Raw genomic sequence first — 19,854 nt, 5'->3', positions numbered from 1 at the left:
TGGAGGAGTCGAGCTTCTCTCCGTAACCACGCCTCTCCGTCCTGCAATGGGCCGGAAGAAGTCTGTTAGAGGGTCTGGGCCCGAGGGGACCAAAAGCGGTGGCCGGCGGGCTCAAGGCTGTTCCCGGGCCTCGCGTTCCTTAGACAGCTTCACCGAGGAGGTTGAGGCGGCGCTTCTCGGTGAGCACCGGGGCCGCTAGTGAGAGGGACGGCGCGTAGGGCTGCTCCACGGGCGGCGTGGGATCCCAGGCGGCGGCCAAGTTCGGGGTCCCAGATGTGGGACGGCCCTCAGAGCTGCCGCGGTGTCGGGCCGACCCGTAGAATAACCCCAGGGACTAGGGCCGGGGCTGGATGGTGGGTGATAAGGCTGTCCTCTGAACCAGGGACGGAGGTGGGAAGCGAGGTCTGCAGGGTCCGGGGGATGGGATGTGCCGAAGAGGAGCGATGGTGGAGGCGGGAGCGGGGCGGGGGGACTCCATAGAGATGCACTGAGGGACCGAGTAGGGAGGGAGAGGAGGGTATCTGGGGTCTCAGCGATGGCGTGATCCTTAGGGTTCCCTCAGAGACCGGCAGAGGGGATGGAGGTGGGTCCCGAAGCTCCAGGAGAGAGGTGGGACTGAGGGGAACATGGACTGAAAAAGTTGCTGCAAAGCACCTTAAGCTCAGGGGTCTTGGGCAAGTCCCTCCTCCCCCTCTCTTGTGAGTTCTGTCCGAACTGCTTCTGCTCCACAGCCTGCACTCTTGAGGTGCTCAGTATTTGTTCAGTGACTTCCTGCTGAAAGGATACCTCTGGGGCATTGCACTGGATTACTCCGCGGGTTTGTTTTGGAATCTTTTAATGGCCTGATGGGAAAACGTCTGTACCTGAATTTGCCACTTAGTAGCCCTGCGAATCACAGTCACTTCTTCATGTATAATAAAAAGGGTAGGCTAGAATAAGAAAGCTTTTAAAAAATACACTTGGTTTCCCGTGTAATCTTATGTGTTTAAAAACATTATTCTGAGAAGAGGATCCATAGGCTTTACCAGACTAACAAAAAGGACAAGAATCCCAGACTACCAGCTCAGAATCTATGATCCCATGAATAGATGTAGGGTTGAGAGGGAGTGGAAGATTGACATGATCCTGTTCAAAGGGTTTGAGAGTCTCAGTTACAGAAAACAGCAGCAGAGATCTGAATGAGTGATGGGATTATCAATTTAGAAGTGAAAGGGATCTTAAAATCCACAAGTCCTTCTCTCCCCCAGCCCATTTTATATGGCAAAATTGACTTTCCCAGAGTCACATTACTAGTGTTTAAGGTGGGAAGTGAACTCAGTTCCTTTTAACTCCCAAATGTAATAATGTCTTATTCATTAAGCCATGCTGCTTCTTAGATGGGAAGGAAAGGTCAGGAAGCTTTCTTACCTTCTCTTTTCCTTTCCAAAAGTATCCTATGTCACTATAAAGGGGCAAGTATCTGAGTGTTCTGTATGTGTGCACAGCCTCTGTAGAAAAAGATGCTTCAGCTGATGGTGCCTCCTCCAAGCTGGAACTGCCTTGCCCCCTGGCCATGTGGGAGCTGGGCCACTGTGACCCCCGGAAATGCACTGGCAGGAAGCTGGCCCGGCAGGGCCTTGTTCGAACTCTCCGACTGAATCAGAGGTTCAACGGCCTTATTCTCAGCCCCATGGGCACCCACTATGTATCACCGGCAGATAAGTATGGCTGGAAATTTGTCTGGGGCAGGGTCTTCTCTAATAGGGTCAGCAGAACCGTACCTTCTAAGCTTATGGAAGCTTGTTGATTCTATTAAGGGCTAGCCTTGCAGACAAAATCAGGAGCTGTTGCTCTCAAATTTCCTGATTATACTAAAGCCCTTGAATAACAAGCTGTAACCCCACATTGTGTCCCATAGAGGGAGGGGGCAAATGTTGGGACAGGAAACCCCCCTCATTGATTGGCTTTGCTTGTTGGGCACACTGGGAAGCTGTCTCTTGTATTCCAAGGATGAGTTAGCCCTTGCTGTGGTTGTCTTGTAGACAGCTGGTAGCTCAGTGTGGAGTTGCAGTCATTGACTGCTCATGGGCCAAACTAGAAGAAACTCCATTTGGGAAGATGCGAGGAACCCATCTTCGTTTGCTGCCCTACCTGGTGGCTGCCAACCCTGTCAACTATGGGAGGCCCTGCAAGCTATCCTGTGTGGAGGCTTTTGCTGCCACTTTTTGCATCCTGGGTGAGTTCTGAAATAAAGAACTGACCCTCTGGTCAGTGAAAGGGAGAAGGACTGTTGTGGTCATTAGTGGGCCCTCATTTCAGTAGGATTGTTTCAGGGACTTGGGATAAAGTGATTGGTGTATGTTATGAAAATTTCCTGTTTTCTTAAATGGCAGGCTTTTCTGATCTTGCCATCATCTTGCTACGAAAATTTAAATGGGGAAAGGGATTTTTGGACCTGAATGGTCACCTTCTAGACAAGTATGCAGCTTGCAGTGGCCCCGAGGATGTGTTAAAGGTTGAAAAGGAGTTCCTGGCTGCTGCTGGCGAGAAACCTGAGGAGGAAATAGGTGAGCTTTGTCAGGCCCCATTGATTCCCCTGCCTTCACAGGGGCTGGCCATCTTGGATGCAGTTGTGTAGCCTCTTCTCAAACAATTTCCAAATACCCTCACCTGAACCTATTCATTTGGCACATAATTGGCAACCTCCTAATTAAAAGTATCATCTTATGGGATCCCCATTGGCCATAAGAAATAATATAAACTAATTGGTCTGGCATTTAGAACTCACCAGAATCTGTCTCCCATCCACATTTCAGTCCTACTATTCCATTTGGGGATTCTGTTCTCCAAACAAACTAGACTGCTTGCTGTTCCCTGAACTCTGCATTCCATTTTCTGCTTTTGTGTGTTTATATAAGTCATCACCATCCTTGGAATGCACTGCTTCTGTTGCTACCTCTCAGAATCCCCGTCTTCCTCAGCTGTTCTTGGAAGCTCTCTCTAAGTTCTCTAATCATTCCTCCAACACCAACAGTTAGTGGGATGAAAAATCTTTCTTTTCTTTGTGCCATCCTTCTTTGTGTACATGTTGTATCCCCTCCTCCACCAGAAGGAAAAGCATTTTCAACCATTTATGTCTTTATATCCCCATTGTTTAGCATAATGCCTTGTATATAGCATATATAATTTAGCATGATATCTTGTTAAGTTGAACAAAGGTGTTGGGGCTTCCTGTTTGAGTATGGGGTAGAAATTTTTGACAGTCTGCTCATTCTGCTTTGACATTTCAGATCCATTTGATGTGGACTCAGGTAGAGAATTCGCAAATCCTAATAGACTTGTGGTCCCTGCCAGGTAGGTTTTCCTTCTTTGATTTTGTTCTTACTCCTGAAAACCCTGTTTCATGTTATCTGGTATGTGACTAACGTCATCCTGGTCTTCCAGGAACTTGGTTGTTGATTTTGCATTTTTGCACACCAACTATTCACTTTCTTTCTTTCCAGAATGACTAATGATAGTGATGAAGAAGAATCAGAGGAGGAAGAGGATGAAGAAGAAGATGAAGAACAGGAAGACAGCAGTAATGATGAAAGCCTTGATGAAAGGAATCAAAAGGTATTATCTGCCACAGTGAACACAGATGTTTGGAAAGGAATCAAGAAAAGACAAAGAGACTGACTAGTGCTCAATACAGCTGTATTTGCCAAACCTGGATTACAAATCTAGAAACCATGGAGACCCATTCATTTGTTCAAACTTGGAATCAGTGAACTTAGCCAACTCTATTCAGGAATTGTAGAACTGGACATTTTCATCTGTTTTAATATTTTCTCCATCACTGAAGCCAGCTGAAGTTGTGGGGATTTTTAGGGGAGTGAGGGATTTGTCTATGAGCTATCATAATAAAGTTGAAAACCCAGAGGGCCTATTGTGAGTTTAGTTTTATGACTCTTTCCTTAGGAGTCTTTGTTATGGAATAATAGTGTGATGCTCCTTGCTCAGAGCATAGCAGTCTTACAGAAGGGAGCAGGCCTGGATCCTGAAACTTTAATTTTCTAGTTTTGGGGACAGAAGGCTGGTCAGCCATAGAGGGTCAGGGGAATTTTGCACCCTACATTGTTAATTCTTGGAAGTGGAATATAAGATAGGGCTTTGCTCTTGAATCTGTAAGCTGCAGACTAGCTCTTTAGGCTAAGAACAGAGAGGCAGGTGATCTTCTGTGGCCGAAAAATTAGAGCTCTCACAGCACCAGGCATAATTTTTTTTTCCACAGGATTATAAAATACAACTAGAGAATATAGTGAGGAATACAGCCCTGATGTTAAGTGCCCAGTGAGATGATGAAGAACTTTGTCATGGGGAACCAGTTTTTTGCAAAGAAAAATTACTCTTCTCAGAACTAGAATGAAAGAGTTTGGTGAGAAGACCAGGCACCCTAAAAGCATGTATCCCAGCTCTTTTATTAACTATGTAATTTGAGGCAGTACATCTATTTCCTCATCCATAAAATGATGGGGTTGTACTAAGTGATCTCAAGAGCCCTTCCAGCTCCAGTCTTCTGTGACTTTTCAGAGCCATTGAACTTGGTATTGGCCCTGGCAGTAGAGCTTCCTAGATAAGATCACAGCAGATTATATACAATAATTTCATTCTGCTGGGTTAACCTATTTGAGATCTGATAACAATCTTCTGGCCCTGTGATACAAATTGGCTACTGAATTTGACAGACTTGAATTTCTTTGAAGAAAGTTGTCTAGGATTAGGGTAGAGGTTGGCTCAAGCTGGGGAGTAATTGGTCAGTGGGAGCTATCCTCTGGGCTCATCACAGCGCTGCAGAGCTAAGTAAAACAGGTAGAGAATTTACCCCTGTTCCACCTCCTTGGTTCCCAGCCCTTACCATCTGTTTACCTTGAAGCCTCCTCAATCAATCTGCGTTGAGTGCTTTAGCAGTTGCCTGAATGGGTCATTTGGGTTGCACTTTGGGGTCTCCAAGCAGAGGGTAAGATAGGGGCAATAGCTGTCACTGACAAGTAGAGACTTGGGCCTCAGTGGCCCTGGGAATAGTCACAGAAAAGGCATCAAACCAAAGCTGACCCAGGAACAGATAAAAGCTATTGTGCCTGACTGAGGCACACACAACACTGAACAAGGAAAAACATCACAAACGCTGAGCCTGTAAGACTTCCACGATGACCACTGAGGTTACACCAGAAGGAATTGACCAGGAATTTCAGATGAAAAGACCAAATGGACCCGGACACCTTGATGTAGATAATTGTAGCCAGAGATGGAGGTATGGGGTGGGAAGGAAATAAGGAAAGGGGGTGCGTGAGTGAAGCACCATCCAGAGAAAAACTGCTTAATCGTCTCCCATGCTCTTCTCCATCTCTTTGAGTTTCTTCACAAACTCCTGTGCTTCTCTGTCCATCCTTCCCTCCAGCATCCTCAGTGCTGATTTCACTAGGAGAGATTATCCAACCCAAGTTAACCAAAATCAGGCAGGCTTCCTCCTTCCCCCCAGGTCTCCTCGAAGGGCTAGGACTTCCCTTACCCCATCAGCCTTCCTAGGGATGAGCTAGGGCCAGGGTTTGAGAAAAATGGTCATTACCATTGGCTTTGGGCCTGCGGAGGTGAAGAGTTGTTGGCTGCATGCTTCTCACACTGCTTCCCACCTGGGGTCTGCTAAGGCCACTGATGTTGCTCAGGGCCAAGGCAGCCTCCCCAGCAAAGTCATTGGTGGACAGCCAGTCATGGTCCATGACGGTGAAGACTACGCAGGCCGCCCGATGTCGGCACAGCTCTGCAGGGACTGAGCTGGGGAACCAGGGAGAGAAAAGTCAGTGGAGACGAGTGACTGGGACTTGACGTTGGGGAAACAGCCATACCAGACCCCCAAGTGAGTTCAGTCCAAGAATGATTTAACCAAATCACTGGGCTCTCACCATAGGTGGGCAGACCCTGAAACAAGTGAGGATAAACTTCGAGGGGCTCCATCAGAACATATGCACCCATTCCCTTCAGCTAACACCAGGAAAAGAAAGAGGATAGAAACAGTTGCAGATAAAAACCCAGCCCTTTCCTGGGGACTCACAAGTGAAACAGCTCATCATACACAGGGTGTAGGGTCTTGGTCTTGACCTGGGTCCTCTGGCTTCGGGCCAGTGGAAAAATGTGGTGGGGACAGAGCTCAACAATGACAAAGGGATCACTCAGGCCTGCGAAGGGAAGAAGTGGAAGCTGAGCTCAGAGGGCGTCTGTTGGGATCTCCCTTCATTTCCTCAAGCGCTGGGCAAGTTTCACACTTCCCTCCCCTCCCATCCGAGTGGGGCTCCTGTCCCCTCCTCACCATTGGCATCCAGGGCAATTAAGTCTGCAGCATGCAGCACCTCCACAGCCAGCCGCTGTTCTGCTGCCTCGTAGTAACACCTGACACTCAACCGTCCGTACTTATTCTGCTCCATTGATCTCTGGGAGAGAGTCGTCCCCCCACCCTGCCCCAGATTGTCAAGAGTCAGGTTTGGGGCAGCCAGACTGGGCCAGATCAGCAAGTGTTCAGGGGCTGTGGCCAGAGATGGGGATCCTACCTGTTTGAGCTTGTCCAAGTAATACTGCTCAATGCACTCACTGGTGGAGCATTTATTCAGGCGTAATTCCTCCTCCAAGGTCTGTCAATCGCAAGTTCCTCAGGTTAGAAAGGCCTCTGTAAGGTGGCCCCCCACCCTGCCCAACTAAACCAGAAGGTTTAGAGGAGGGCTAGACTAGAGATGATAGGAAGACCACATTCTGCTCCCAAAGAATCCACATCCCAGAGTTTAAGAAAAGCTTTCCACCCACTCTTCCCTTTGTGTCAACTATTTCTCCTTCCAAATACAGGCCTCTAGTTCCGTTGCCCAGGATTTACCTTGTAGTGTCCATCCCTCAGACTCTCCAGGGGCAATCCTTGCCCTTCTGCATGGAAAAAATCCACTAAGGCCTGAGGAAAGGGGAGGCATAAATTGGACAGGGTATTACTCCTTGGGTGCTAGACCCAAGTATACAGAACCTTCTCCCTATTCCCCAGCTCCTCCTTTCAGCCCAGGCCCATGGCAGGCAGAATGTCGGTTGGAACTCTTCCACAACTGAGTCTGTCCCCAGAAACTCCTTTGAAGTATTATCATGGATGGAAAAGGCTGGGCTTCAATTTGGGCAGGCAGTGTGCTACCATGTATACCTCTCGGGGGCTACTGCTCCTGCTATTTCCACGTGCTCCAGAAGCCAGTCAAGAGTGAGCTGCCTTGACTTCATTTGGCCAAGGGAATCTTTCTTGTCTTAGTTACAACTCAAGAACGCTTATGTGTGATCCTGAAGCTTCTTTTGGAATACTCAATTCTTCCTTACAATTTGGGAAGAATCCTTCAACTGTTCCCCTGGGATATCCTCAAATCCCTTAGGACTAAATCCAGTCTATGGCTCAGTAAAGACACGCCAGAGTCAGTACTGAACTGAACCATTCCCCATCATCTGGTGCACCTTTTATCCTGGGGGATGCCCCCGCTTCAGGACAGCTCCCCAAAATGTCTCCATCTGCCAGCTGAGCTGTGCTTCTCCCCCCTCGATCCCAGCCCTATCTTACCTCCAATGTATAGTAAAACCTTCTGTAAAACTCGGCAGAGACATCTCTGTTGGCCCCCAGAACCTGAAGAATGACCTGAAGCAGCAGATCCCAGAGAGCTTCCAGCACCCTGTGCAGGAGAGTGTATGTGTATGGAGTGCATAGTGGAGGGGGGCTAAGGAAACATTTCCCTTGGAGCTGACCTCTCCTTTATCTGCCCTGGGCTGAACCTCTAGCAGACGGCTCCCCTGAGGAGAAGCCTGGTACTGGAGGTTAAGGACAATCAGCCGGCTCCCACGCTGGGGAGGACTGTGGGGAAAAGCGATGAGGAAGGCCCTTTATCTGAACTAGGGAAGAAGAAACTGGGATCTTCTGTTTCATTAACCCATCACAATCCCTCAGCTTGCTTTAACAAACCTCCTAATGGCCTCTTCCTCCCCGCAGTGTATTGTGCCCAGGACAGCTACAATGATGCACACACACACACACAAAGCCCGTCCTGTGCAGAACACACCGTCTCTAACATCAAAGCCCTGCCAAGGGGGAGAAGGCCCCTCTCCCTGGGGTCTGGAGAAGCAGGGGTGGAATGAAATGCAGGCTCATGTATGTCATCCATAGCTCAGGTGGAAGGGACTTTAGAAGCCCTCCATTCAGTCAAATGAAACGTAGTAGCACCTACTATGTGCCGGGGCTAAGGGCCGGGGTACAAAGAAAGGCAAAAGGCAGTGCCGATCTCAAGGAGCTCGTTTTACAGAGAATCCCTAAAGTCCCTTCCAGCCCTAAAACTGCAGCCCTTCACAGCCCGCCCGCCAACCCTGGAGCCCTGGAAATACCGGCAGAGGTTTTCCTTCACCAGGGAGTCACTGAGAAGAATCAGCTTGTCATCCAGATATTTCATGAGAGGGGCTATAGCCTGAAGAGAGACCCAGTGAACAGGAATCACCTCTTGGAGGGGGGGTGGGGGGAAACGCCATCTCCCGCCTCCCCCTCCCAGCAGGGCGGGCCTGACTCTCCCCTCCAGCCCAGCCTCTCCACCGCAGACCGAGACCGTGCTGGTTTCCTTGGCCCTGAGGCCCATCTCCCAATTCCATCAGGCCCTCCTTCCCTACAGGGAGAACCCTGGACTTGGGGCTCCAACCCCTACTGTCCGGGGAATGTAAGCAAGTCAGTCCCCTTCTTGGAATGTCTGTTTTCCCATCTGGGAAGAGGGATCATATTTTCACCATCAATTACCTTTGTAGATGATTTGAGCCTTCAGGGATATGGACATGAGGGACTGTTTTTCTGTTAGCCCCTATTAGAGGGAGTAGATGGCTCAGGAGCTAGAGCCCGAGTGCAACTCTACATCAAACATCCTAACCCTGGGCAAGTCACAACTTTTACTGCCTCAGTTTCTTCAACTGTAAAACGTGGATAAAACCAGGGGAGGTGAGGATCGAATGACATGTTTATAAAACACAGCATGGCGCCTGGCACATAACGGACACGTGAATGTCCATTTCGGTGGGCCAGGGAGTGGAATACAGTTCATCTTAGCTTTGGCCACGTGCAGGCACTTACCTCTTCATTCTGGATCGAGTCTGGCGACAAACTGATATGTTGAACATACTTCTTAATGTCTCCGACCATCTAGGGGGAAGGGAGGTGCAGGAATGAGAAAGTAAGTGGCTGCGAGGGAGAAAAGTGTCCCCAAAGGGAGTGCCCTGTGGGCACAGCAGGCCCCTGCCCCACCTTGGCCGTCAGGTGCGCAATCATGTTCCGGGCCTCTCTCTGAAGGTCCTCATCCATGGCCAGCAGTCGGTTCTTCAGGGCTCTGGGGAGGCCCCCCGGGGATCCCCCACCTGGCTCGGGCCACTCCAGCCCCCGAAGTACTTGTCCTGTGGCTTTTCGTACGTGTTCCACATTGTTCAGGGCAATGCAAAGCTGGCAGAGGAGAGAAGGGGATGGGTGACCGGTGACCAGTGCTGTCCCTATCATCGGGCTTTGCCTTGTGACTTTGTTTCCCCCCTTTCCTTCACCAAGCCCCCACCCCATCGGGCTCACCGGCTCACTCACTGCTTCCCCCAGGGCCAGGGGCCGGGTGTCCACCTTCTTCCGCACCAGCTCTGGGTAGTATAGAGCAGCCTCACAGATATCCTTAGGGAGAGAAGAAATAAGCCTTCCACTTGTCCTACACACCCAGAGCCCCCCCAAAGAGTGCTTTTCTCCCCTCCCCTGGCCCCTGCTCTCCTGGACCAGGCCCCCTCAAATTGGAGGCTCGCTAGGGCACGTCTGTGTCTTCCCCCCTCCCTCACTGCGGGTTTCACCTCCGCGAGCTGAGTCACTAAGTCCAGGGCCTCGGCTGGTTCCGGCCAGGCCAGCTGGGCCCAGAGCTCCTGGGTCTGGGAGAAGCAGAGGCTGGCGTCGGCGGCTGAGCTGCTGTGTTTGGAAGTGGCGTCCACGGGCTCCAGCTGGGGTGGGTGGAGGTAAGACAGAAAAACAGCCAGCTTCATGCCCTGGGGCTGCTCCCTGGGGCAGACCCCCCCCCCCAAAGGCACGTTGGGATTACAGAAGGTGAAGAAGCCTTATCTGGTCCGATCTCCACATTTATGGAGAAGGAAACATTTAAATAAAGTAACTTGCCCAAGATCATAGTAAGTTGCAGGACCAGAATTTGAATCCAATCTCTCTAACTCGATGTTACCTAGCAGCCCCCCCAAATCGGCCTTAGAGGACCAAATGAATTTCTTCCCCCACATAACTCCTGGGACCTCAGTGCCTCTGCTATGAGAGAAGGGATAAAGAGACCAATTATGCTGCCCTCTTCACCCAAAAGGGATCTCCTGGGCTGGGGTGGGGCGCGGGAAGATGAGGAGGTTAAGTCTGTCTGTCTCCCCAGCTAAGGCAAAGGATGATGCAAGGGGACGACAGGAATCCCAGCCTCACCACCTACCTTGTCCACATCTACAGCTTTCTGGAGTCGCTGACGAGTCTTATCCCTAAGGGTCTGCAGCCACAGGCGGATAGCTGGGAGGAACTGAATGTGGAAGCCTGGCAGGGCCAGGGCAGGGCTGTCCCTAGGCAGAGGAAGGACAGGCTAAAGGCTTGGGCTCTTTGATCTCTTCTCTCCGCCTTCCTCAGTCACCCCCAAGGACGTTGTGAGGTGATGTGAGATCCTCCCTTTTTTCTCATTGTTTAGGATGGAATTGGGGGTTGGAATGAAAGTAGGGGTGGGAGAGAGATTTGTGATGGTCCAAATAAAGGAGGACTTCCTGGAAGAGGACAGCGTGTAGAACCAGAAGGCTGGTTCCAAGTTGAAGGTTGGGGGTATATTGAGGGTATGGTCTAAGAGACTAAATCCAGAAGGGAAGGAGGGACTGGAAGGTGTCAAGGAAGGGTCATATAGGCAAAGCGAGAACCTCTGAGGGGGTCTGGGGCATGAGGAACATAGGCCTGGAAATGGCAGTCCCAGGCAGCTGTCATCTTCCAGAAACAACCCCTGCCCCAAACTTTTCCCCACCCTCTGGAGGCATATGACAGGTTATTAGAGTGAGAAGAAACCTTAATCTATCAGGGAAAAAGGAGAATAAGAACTTACTTTTGTATAACTTACTGCCTACTGAACACTTTCCTCCCAACATCCCCTGGGTACAAGGGTTAGGACTACAGAATGCTGGAACTGAAGAGACAAACTCACTCACTTGGTAAGGAGGTGGGTTCTCAGGCGCTGGATCTCTGCCAGGGTGATGTAGAGCTCAAAGAGGCCTGGGGCACTACCCGGCTCCGGCCCCGCGCTCAGCTCCTCCACCGGAGCCTGGACCTCCTCAGCCACCTGCTCCACAGAGGACACCCACTGAGAATGGCCCTGGCCAGGCCCACGGGTCTCAACTTAGGCTGCCTCAGGCAGCTCAGTACCATGGAGAGCGGAGGCCAGAAGAGGAAGGGAGAATGATGAAAATAGAAGAGAAAGGAAAGGAAAAGAAACAGAATGAAAAGAGAGAGAAGAGGGGATGGGAGGCATAGGGAAGAGGAAGGAAGCGAGAAGAAATGGATTAAAGAAAGAAAAGGAAGGAAAAGTTACTGGGGAAAGGAGACAAGGAAAAAAGAGAGGAAGAGAGAAGAGGAAATAGCAGAGGATGAGGAGAGAGAATGGGGGAGACAGGATGGAGCCATGTGGGCAAACCTACTTCATGAAAATTCGAATTCACCTACAAGACAGATTAACCAAGTGGCGTCCGGCATACTACTCTGGTAATCACAACAAAGCTTCCAAATGGCCCATCATTTCCCCCCCACCTCACACATTTAAAATAGGGTTGTTTACATGCAGCTTTTTCAGGGTCATGCTTATTGTGGCCCAGCCATACTGGAAGATGGATTCCTTGTTCCTAGTGAACGGAGGCAGTGTCCCTCTCACCCCCTTTCTCCTCAGGCTTAGGACGAAGGAAGGCAGAGGACCCTCCTTTCTCCCTCCTCCCTAAGTCTGGATCTGGGAGGGAGGCCTTGCCCGGGGTTGCTCACCAGCTTCTCCAGCTGCCGGTAGGTGATGCCGAACAAATCAACCTTCACAATGCTGGGGGAGCAAGGATGGATCTGGCTGAGGCAGGAGGAAGGAGCCTGGCCAGTCTCCTCCTCAGCCTGCGGGGAGCCCGCCTGAGGGGTGGCAAAACTGGCACTGCGTCCCGGCCTTCCTCACGAGGAGACACAACTAAAGAGACTCCTATCCCCCCCGTCCTCCGGGGATCAACTCCCTGGGACCCCCCGGCCTCAGCAGCGCAGGGACCCCAACATTTCTGGGCTAGTTCTGCCGCAACTCGCTGTCGAGACCTTGTAAATCACGGAATTAGTCTTAGAGACCGTCTGCCATCTCCCCCCTCCTGTGACGGGGAGGACCGCCTCACATTTAGATGGCACATCATCCAAGTTCTCAGGGTTCCATTGTGAGGGAGGGTCCTTGGGGTGTGTGTGTGTTCCCTCTCTGCTTGTTCCCTCTCTCTGGCTCCCTCTGCCTCCTCCCTCCCATCCCACCCTCTCTCCTTCCTCACCTGACAAAAAGCTTCCCATAGACGCTGTGGCTGGCCTGTAAGTCATCGTACACGGCATCTGCCAGGCTGATAAGTCCGGGGAGACATTCTAGCCCAGGCTGCAGTAAGAGGTCATTCTCATTGCCCTTGAGGAGCCCAGGACACCCACCCGCCCGCCCAGATATTGCAGAAATATGTCCACTTGCATTTATGAGCACACACTCTCACAAACCCATGCAGAACAACACAACCCATGGCCCTTGGGTCTCGTCTTTGAGAACTCAGGCCCCAAACTGGGAGCTCTACCTTTCCCAGGGGGCTCCAGCTTCTCTGGAGTCTTTCGTACCAGTCCTGAGTTCCTTTCTGAAAAAAGAAACCAGGATGTAGCTTCAAAAGTGACAAAGTACATAGGTATCATTTAGAGTGTCTAGACTCCGCTCAATAGACTTCAAGAGTGTGCGCGTGGGGGATGAGAGGCTTGTGGGAAAAACTCCTATCCCTCATTATCTTAAGAAAGCTGTGTGTACAGAACTAGAGCAGAGTTACAGGAGCTTTGTCTCAGGACACCAATCTGGAGGGCTGGCAAAAATGCTCCATGTGCTCCTCTGACAAAACAGAAGCCACTACAGGAATTTTTCCTCCCACTCAACTGAATTTAATAACTCCTGACTTATTTTTATCACATCAGGAATTACAGTTTTCAAGCTGAAGGTGGTTTCATGCTGCTTGCCCTGAGATCTGAATTTTGCTAATTGTCCCAAGTGTGAAAATCGTGTTGTAGTACTGAGTGTATAATGAACCATGAATGAGGCTGGAGGGGCTGGGCTAAAACACCTCCTGAGAAATAGCAGACATACAGAGAGAAATGGAGGATCTGGGAAACTGAGCTAGATATGCAGGACCCACTGGCCCCGATTCAGGTGGTCCAGCTCCACAGAGAGAGGGGAAGACCCCTGGGACCCTTAGGAGGCTGGGAGGAGCTGAGACACAGTAGGAGCAGGGACTCCGGTGGGAGTGGGGGATATAAGAGAGGGAAAGAATAAGAAGAAGATGGGAGAAGAGAGGAGAGAAATCCAGGGGTCACGTCTACCTTCAGGGCTGTGGCAATGTCCACATGTAGCTCATTCTGGAATGGGCAGACCATGCGAAAGGGCTGGAGGCTGTGAATCTGACTAAGACACCTGGGGTTGGAGGAAGACATGAGAAATCCCTGACCCATCTGCCTACCATGATGAAAATTCAGGTTTTCCAAACTCAAAAAAAAAGTTTCCCTCACATAACCAAGCCATCTAAAAAGGCCTCAGCAAAACTCCTGAAACCGGGATAACCAGTTCTGAATTATTTCAGAATCCTCCCGTCCTCTCAGAGCCCTCATCACCTCAGAGAGCTCCATCCTTCTTACTGAGAGCCCTTCCTCCTCCTTGAACCCCAGCCCATCCCTCTCAGTAATTATTTCACTAAGGCCCAACACAGTCACTAATTCCTCATCCCTCTCACTCGGTTTTTTCTTTCTTTTTTGGAAACTGGGGCTCCCTATTTTCCCGGAGCTGAAAGGCCCCAGCAGCCACTCCTGGCCCTGACCTTGCTATTGATGGCCTAGGAGTTTTAATCTGCTCTGTTTGCAGCCTGGGCCAGTTGTTCCCTCGTTGGCCAGCCTGGTGGTTCCCTTCCTCCCGGGGGGCTCACCACATCGGTGCTGTACTTAGTAAGGAGGCTCTCCACCCCCCCGCCCAGCCCAGCATCGCCCACCTCAGGAGGAACTCGAGGCGGCCAATGGCGTTGCTGTTGGTCACGGGGAAGAGCTCCCGGAGCTGTCTCAGCAGCAGGAGGGCGTGCTCCACGAAGGAGATGAAGCTGCCGGCCAGGCTCTCCTCCTGCAGGGGAGACAAGCTGCTCTCTCCAGGGGCCTGGCCAGAGCCGGGGGGCAGCTGAAGGACATCCTCCCCACCGAGCCCTGCAGCCTCGTCCCAAGCACTTGTGTAACAAGAAGCTCTGAGAAGGAGTCCTGACTCTCAGCTCATAAAGCTACCCCAGCCCCCAGCAAGCACAAAGACCAAGGGGAACTGGCATTCGTGTGTGCATGAATACAGGCAGAGGCCTCTCCTCCCTCCAATCTGGGGCTCGGGCTGCTGCTGCTCCCCTCCCTGACCATCCAGCTCCCACTCACCTGGTCTCTGGGTAGAGCAGCGGCTGCCTCTCCCCACTGTTCCTGAATGGTTCCGAGGAGTTCCAGAAGGTAGCAATAGTCCAAGCTGCAGGCCTGATGGTGCTGGCTGCTGGCTTGCCAGTGTCTGTGTGCCCCCCAAAAGCCAGCCGGCCCATCAGCAAGGCCTGCCCCCCCCGCCACCTGCTGGGTGCCTGTCACCCTCCTACCCTGCTCCCTCTGCATCGCTGCCCTCTGCTTCCTTCTCTGCCCTCCCCAGTCCTGTACTCTTTCCCCTGCCATCTCCATCCATCGCTGCCCACTGCTTCCTTCTCTGCCCTCCCCAGTCCTGTACTCTTTCCCCCGCCATCTCCATCCATCGCTGCCCACTGCTTCCTTCTCTGCCCTCCCCAGTCCTGTACTCTTTCCCCCGGCCATATCCATCCATCGCTGCCCTCTGCTTCCTTCTCTGCCCTCCCCAGTCCTGTACTCTTTCCCCCGGCCATCTCCATCCATCGCTGCCCACTGCTTCCTTCTCTGCCCTCCCCAGTCCTGTACTCTTTCCCCCGGCCATATCCATCCATCGCTGCCCACTGCTTCCTTCTCTGCCCTCCCCAGTCCTGTACTCTTTCCCCCACCATCTCCATCCATCGCTGCCCGCTGCTTCCATCGCTGCCCGCTGCTTCCTTTTCTGCCCTCCCCAGTCCTGTACAATTTCCCCCGGCCATCTCTATCCATCGCTGCCCGCTGCTTCCTTCTCTGCCCTCCCCAGTCCTGTACTCTTCCCCCCGGCCATCTCCATCCATCGCTGCCCGCTGCTTGGCTCTCTGGTCTGAGGTTGTCCTCTCTGACCTTAACCTGTGCATCCCCACCCATCGCCCTCCCCTGCCTGACACATTGGGCAATGGCAGGAAACCTCTCTGAGTCTCTGCAGCCTCCCTGCGAGAAGACTGGACCATACTCACATCATAGCAAGCTGCAGAGCTGAGAGGTCTGTCTGGGTCCCGTGGTGGGAAAGAATAGTGACCGCAGGCCCACTCAGCTCTCCCTTCCAGCTGTAGGCCTCTGGCTGCCAAGGCAAGCGCCCAACATGGTGCAGATGATGGGAAGGAATGGAACAGAGACGAGAAGGCCCTCACGTGTCCTTCCTCATCCTGCCCCCACTGACGCTCAGCCCCCTGCCTCCTCTGACTTCTGGTGGACCAAGAGTTGGACTGCAGGCTTCAGTTCCTAATTCCAGCATTTACTAGGGCTGAGACTCTGGACAAGTTTTTTATTTCTCTGAGCCTCTATTCCTTTATTTATACTAATGGGAACTTATATTTCCAGTTTCAGAGGATAGTGGTCAGCTAAGTGGTTTGTAAACATTAATGCCTTATAGAAAAGTTGTTGTTGTTATTATTATTATTAATTATTCTCAACCAGAATCAGGACACTTTGCTCCCTTGGCAAAGTTTGGAAACCATACCACAGTGTGTTACTATCTACCGTGACTCATTTAACATGTCACAGAACAAGTACCTCTGATCCACAAAGTGTCGTTCACTATGTCCCTCTCCATGATGTCCCTTACTCGTCCTTGCCTAGCCCTGGTAACTTCTGGCCTTGGCAAACCTGAATAGCCTCTCTTGGGATACCTCCCCAGAATGAGTTTCCTAAGGGGCAAGGACTGCCCCTCCCCACCACACACACAGAATAGGCACTCAAGGAGCTTATTATAGACCTATTCCTTAACATCATTTTTCCTGGGAGAGAAAGGGGAACAGGAAGGGTTGGGACTTCAAGCCTCAGGCTGAAGTCTTTACTTCCTTTCTTACATAACCTTCCACTCTTCCAGCCACCTATGGAGAGAAGCAGCGGTCCCTGAGCCCTACCTGGTCCTGGCCATGTTCAAATTGAAGCAGCTGGCTGAGGAGCAGCCCATGCACCTGGAAACCCGACATCCTTCGGCTCATGCTGGTATCTCTCTGAAATAGAAGTCCATGTCATGCCCCACTGGCTTACCATCCAAAGAGGGGCACCATTGCCCCTCTCCCAGCATTTCTTCTAACCCCAGGCATTGTCCACTATGGCTCTCACCAACACCCAGCCCCTTTTTTCCCATTAGATCTACCACCTACTGGTTCCCTAGTTGCCTGCATGTGAGTACACACACACACACATCCCAACTCAAATAATGGTACTCAGTACTACTCAGTACTTCCAGGTGGGAAATGCATTCTCCCTTTGACCTCAGAACCTACAGGAAAATTTCCAGAGGGGAGAAAACAGGAAAGGAAAAGGGTGTGACTAAAAGAAAGAGAGAGAGAGATGGAATAAGAATAAAGAGGAAATGGGAGAGGAGAGAGAAGCTAGGAAAAGAAGAGGACAAAGTAAAGAAAGAGGCAAGAGGGAAAGGTAGAGAGAGATATAAGGGATGAGAGAAAGGGAAAGGAAGAGAAAGAAGAAAGAGGAGGAAAGTAGAGGCAGCCAAGAAAGCACATGACAGGAAAAGAGAATTCGCAAAGTCCTGATGGAGCAGCTGTGAACCCTAGAAATTGTAGTATCCAACAGCTGTGGATACTACAGAGGGAACTTTCTTCATCCCCGCCCAGGTGTAGGGTCTCCCTGCCTGCTCTCAGGGTGTGAGTGGAAAGGAAAGGCTGCTACCTGTGTAGTGATCAGCTTGAGAATGAGGTGGCAGTCTCCCTGGACACGGGAAGAGCTTGATCGAGGCTCCAACCTGAACCATTTGTCTAAGCCTGTCACAGGAATCTCCTGCAGAAAAAAATGTCTGACAATGGAGTGCAAGAAAACTTTTCACTTTCCTGCAAAAACAGAGCTACCTTGTTTCAAGTTACAACCATGTCCAGCATCCTAGAATATATTAGATCTACAAGGACCTTTCAAGGTGCTCCAGGCTGACACCTCATCTGAGAGAGAAGGATGTCATGCCCCAGGATTCAACATTGTGGCCAGTGCCTTGTATGAGAGCAGAAAAAACCTGATTACTCAATTCTCAGATAACACCAGACTGGGAAGGATAACTATTGAGACAGGCTGAAAAGATGCGCTAAATCTAAAACATTACTTATAATATAAAATTTATAATATAAGTTTGTATATGAAATGATATGATATGGATAAATGTATATTTCTGATGAGGCAGCTAGATACCTTAATAACAATATATGTAGTTCTCAATAACAGTAATGTAGTTCTAAACAAGAGTCCCCCAAGGAAACTCAACAAATTTATAATGGGGAAGCCATGATTAGACAACAGTTCATATAAAAAAGAATAAAGACAATTGTCAATGCTGAAAAAATACCCATGCAAATATCTTGTGAATAAAAAGCTACAATATAATTTTTAAAAAAAGAATAAAGGCTTGATGGAACCGATGCTAAGTGAAATGAGTAGAACCAAGTAAACATTGTATACAACAAGATTATGTGATGATCAACTGTGATAGATGTGGCTCTTTTCAACAATGAGATGATTCAGGCCAATTCTAAAAGATGGAGAAAGCCATCTGCATCCAGAAAGAGGACCATGGGGACTGACTGTGGATCACAAGATAGCATTTTCATTTTTGTTGTTGTTTGCTTGCTTTTTTTCTTTCTCTTTTTTTTTGCTTTTTGATCTGATTTTTATTGTGCAGTGAGATAAACATGGAAATATGTATGGAAGAATTGCACATGTTTAACCTATATTAGATTACTTGCTGTCTAGGGGAAGGGGGTGAGGAAAAGGAAGGGAGAAAAATTTGGAACACAAGGTTCTGCAAGGTTGAATGTTGAAAACTATTTTTGCATGTATTTTTGAAAATAAGAACCTATTCAACAAGAGAACTGTATAAATATGTATACATATATTGTATTTAACATGCATGGGACCACCTACCATTTAGAGGAGGGAGTGGAGGGAAGGAGGGGAAAAGTTGAAACAGAAGTTTTTGCAAAGGTCAGTGTTGAAAAATTACCCATGCATATGTTTTGTATATAAAAAGCTATAATTTAAAAAATGAAAAAAATAAACTAACTTTATCATTCTAAAATAAATTAAAAAATGAAAACCTATTATCAAAATAAAAAATAAAACAAAATAATAAAGAATGGAAAGTTTAATGCACATCCAGCAAGAGAACTATGGACACTGAATGTGGATCCAAAACATGGTATTTTGTTGTATTGGAAAGTTTAATGCACATCCAGCGAGAGAACTATGGAGACTGAATGTGGATCCAAAACATGGTATTGTATTTGTTTGTTTGCTTGCTTGTTTTTTCCCCTTTTCTTGCATTTTTTTACACTTTTGGTCTGATTTTTCTTGCACAGCATGACAAATATGGAAATATGTTTAGAAGAATTGCACATGTTTAACCTATACCAGATCACTTGCTGTCTTGAAAGAGGAAAGATAGAAGGACAGGGAGAAAAAATTTAGAACACAAGGTTTTATAAATGTTGAAAACTTTCTTTGCACATATTTGGAAAAATAAAATACTATTAAAAATAATAACAAAGACTCTAGGAAGGGGAGGTTTAGTGGAAAGCTTTTTAATATTAGTTCATAGTGTATCACGGCAGCTGAAATAGTGACTTCTATTTTAGGCCGCATTAGTGGAAGTTCTGAAGAAATATGTGCAGAACTGGGCAGGAAAGACACTAACAAATGTGCGCAGAGGAAGATGAACTGAGTAGTAAAATGGCTAAAGATTGCCAAATGAGAAACAAGAAATGTTTAGTCTGAAGAAAAGACTTGAGGTGATAAACGAGCTCCCATCTTCATGTATTTGAACAACTGTCTGGTGGAAGAGGGATTAATTTTGTTCTACTTGATCCCAGAGAGCAAAACAAGAACCAGTTGGGGAAATTGCAGAGAGGAAGACTTTTGGCTTGATTTACAAAGTTTTCCTTTGATTTACAAGGGAAAACTTCTAAACAATTACAGTTGTCTGAAAGTACAAGAGTCTGTCTCATTTGGGACAGAATGAATAAGATGGAATAAAGGAGTTCACTATGATTAGAGTTCTTTCACCAGAGTCTGGGTGACCCCATCTCCAGAAAGTTGTACAGATGATCCCTTCTCAGTTTTACAGTTTGAACCGCTTGGGTTTCTTCCAACTCTTAGATGCTGTAGCATCCATAGAGGGG

At 49.2% G+C, this 19,854-nt stretch overlaps 3 protein-coding genes across 8 annotated transcripts in view; 2 read left to right on the top strand and 1 right to left on the bottom strand.

Annotated features, from left to right (window-relative positions):
* Positions 1-1,583, top strand: part of UNKL (unk like zinc finger) — a 143,186-nt gene extending 141,603 nt beyond the window's left edge. For 4 of the 6 annotated variants that reach the window (XM_051969412.1, XM_051969411.1, XM_051969410.1 and 1 more), the window contains one exon: positions 1,485-1,526. The gene's annotated coding sequence lies outside the window, so the exon portion shown is untranslated. Of the gene's footprint in view, positions 1-1,484 lie in introns of all 6 variants that reach the window. The other 2 variants (XM_051969409.1, XM_051969413.1) reach the window with 2 other exon arrangements.
* On the top strand, positions 6-3,900 carry TSR3 (TSR3 ribosome maturation factor). The gene is made up of 6 exons (XM_051969423.1): positions 6-179; positions 1,485-1,701; positions 2,022-2,215; positions 2,373-2,546; positions 3,270-3,333; positions 3,483-3,900. The coding sequence occupies exons 1-6, from the start codon at positions 47-49 to the stop codon at positions 3,655-3,657; spliced, it is 957 nt and encodes a 318-aa protein (XP_051825383.1). The 5' UTR covers positions 6-46; the 3' UTR covers positions 3,658-3,900.
* Positions 3,659-19,854, bottom strand: part of BAIAP3 (BAI1 associated protein 3) — a 34,422-nt gene continuing 18,226 nt past the window's right edge. Inside the window, exons 11-33 of the mRNA XM_051969404.1 lie at positions 17,366-17,473; positions 16,591-16,683; positions 15,682-15,785; positions 14,741-14,864; positions 14,323-14,447; positions 13,664-13,754; positions 12,880-12,936; positions 12,595-12,692; positions 12,071-12,122; positions 11,251-11,381; positions 10,503-10,626; positions 9,877-10,020; positions 9,614-9,706; positions 9,302-9,493; positions 9,131-9,199; positions 8,404-8,483; positions 7,592-7,700; positions 6,881-6,952; positions 6,564-6,644; positions 6,326-6,470; positions 6,071-6,194; positions 5,588-5,793; positions 3,659-5,439 (exon numbers count right to left, since the gene is read on the bottom strand). Of these exons, the coding sequence (XP_051825364.1) occupies positions 5,339-5,439; positions 5,588-5,793; positions 6,071-6,194; positions 6,326-6,470; positions 6,564-6,644; positions 6,881-6,952; positions 7,592-7,700; positions 8,404-8,483; positions 9,131-9,199; positions 9,302-9,493; positions 9,614-9,706; positions 9,877-10,020; positions 10,503-10,626; positions 11,251-11,381; positions 12,071-12,122; positions 12,595-12,692; positions 12,880-12,936; positions 13,664-13,754; positions 14,323-14,447; positions 14,741-14,864; positions 15,682-15,785; positions 16,591-16,683; positions 17,366-17,473 (2,523 nt within the window). The 3' untranslated portion in view covers positions 3,659-5,338. The remainder of the gene's footprint in view (positions 5,440-5,587; positions 5,794-6,070; positions 6,195-6,325; positions 6,471-6,563; positions 6,645-6,880; positions 6,953-7,591; positions 7,701-8,403; positions 8,484-9,130; positions 9,200-9,301; positions 9,494-9,613; positions 9,707-9,876; positions 10,021-10,502; positions 10,627-11,250; positions 11,382-12,070; positions 12,123-12,594; positions 12,693-12,879; positions 12,937-13,663; positions 13,755-14,322; positions 14,448-14,740; positions 14,865-15,681; positions 15,786-16,590; positions 16,684-17,365; positions 17,474-19,854) is intronic.

The sequence above is a fragment of the Antechinus flavipes genome, chromosome 1 (assembly GCF_016432865.1).
Source record: "Antechinus flavipes isolate AdamAnt ecotype Samford, QLD, Australia chromosome 1, AdamAnt_v2, whole genome shotgun sequence".
Lineage (NCBI taxonomy): Eukaryota > Metazoa > Chordata > Mammalia > Dasyuromorphia > Dasyuridae > Antechinus > Antechinus flavipes.
This window is presented reverse-complemented; position numbering and strand designations above follow the sequence as displayed.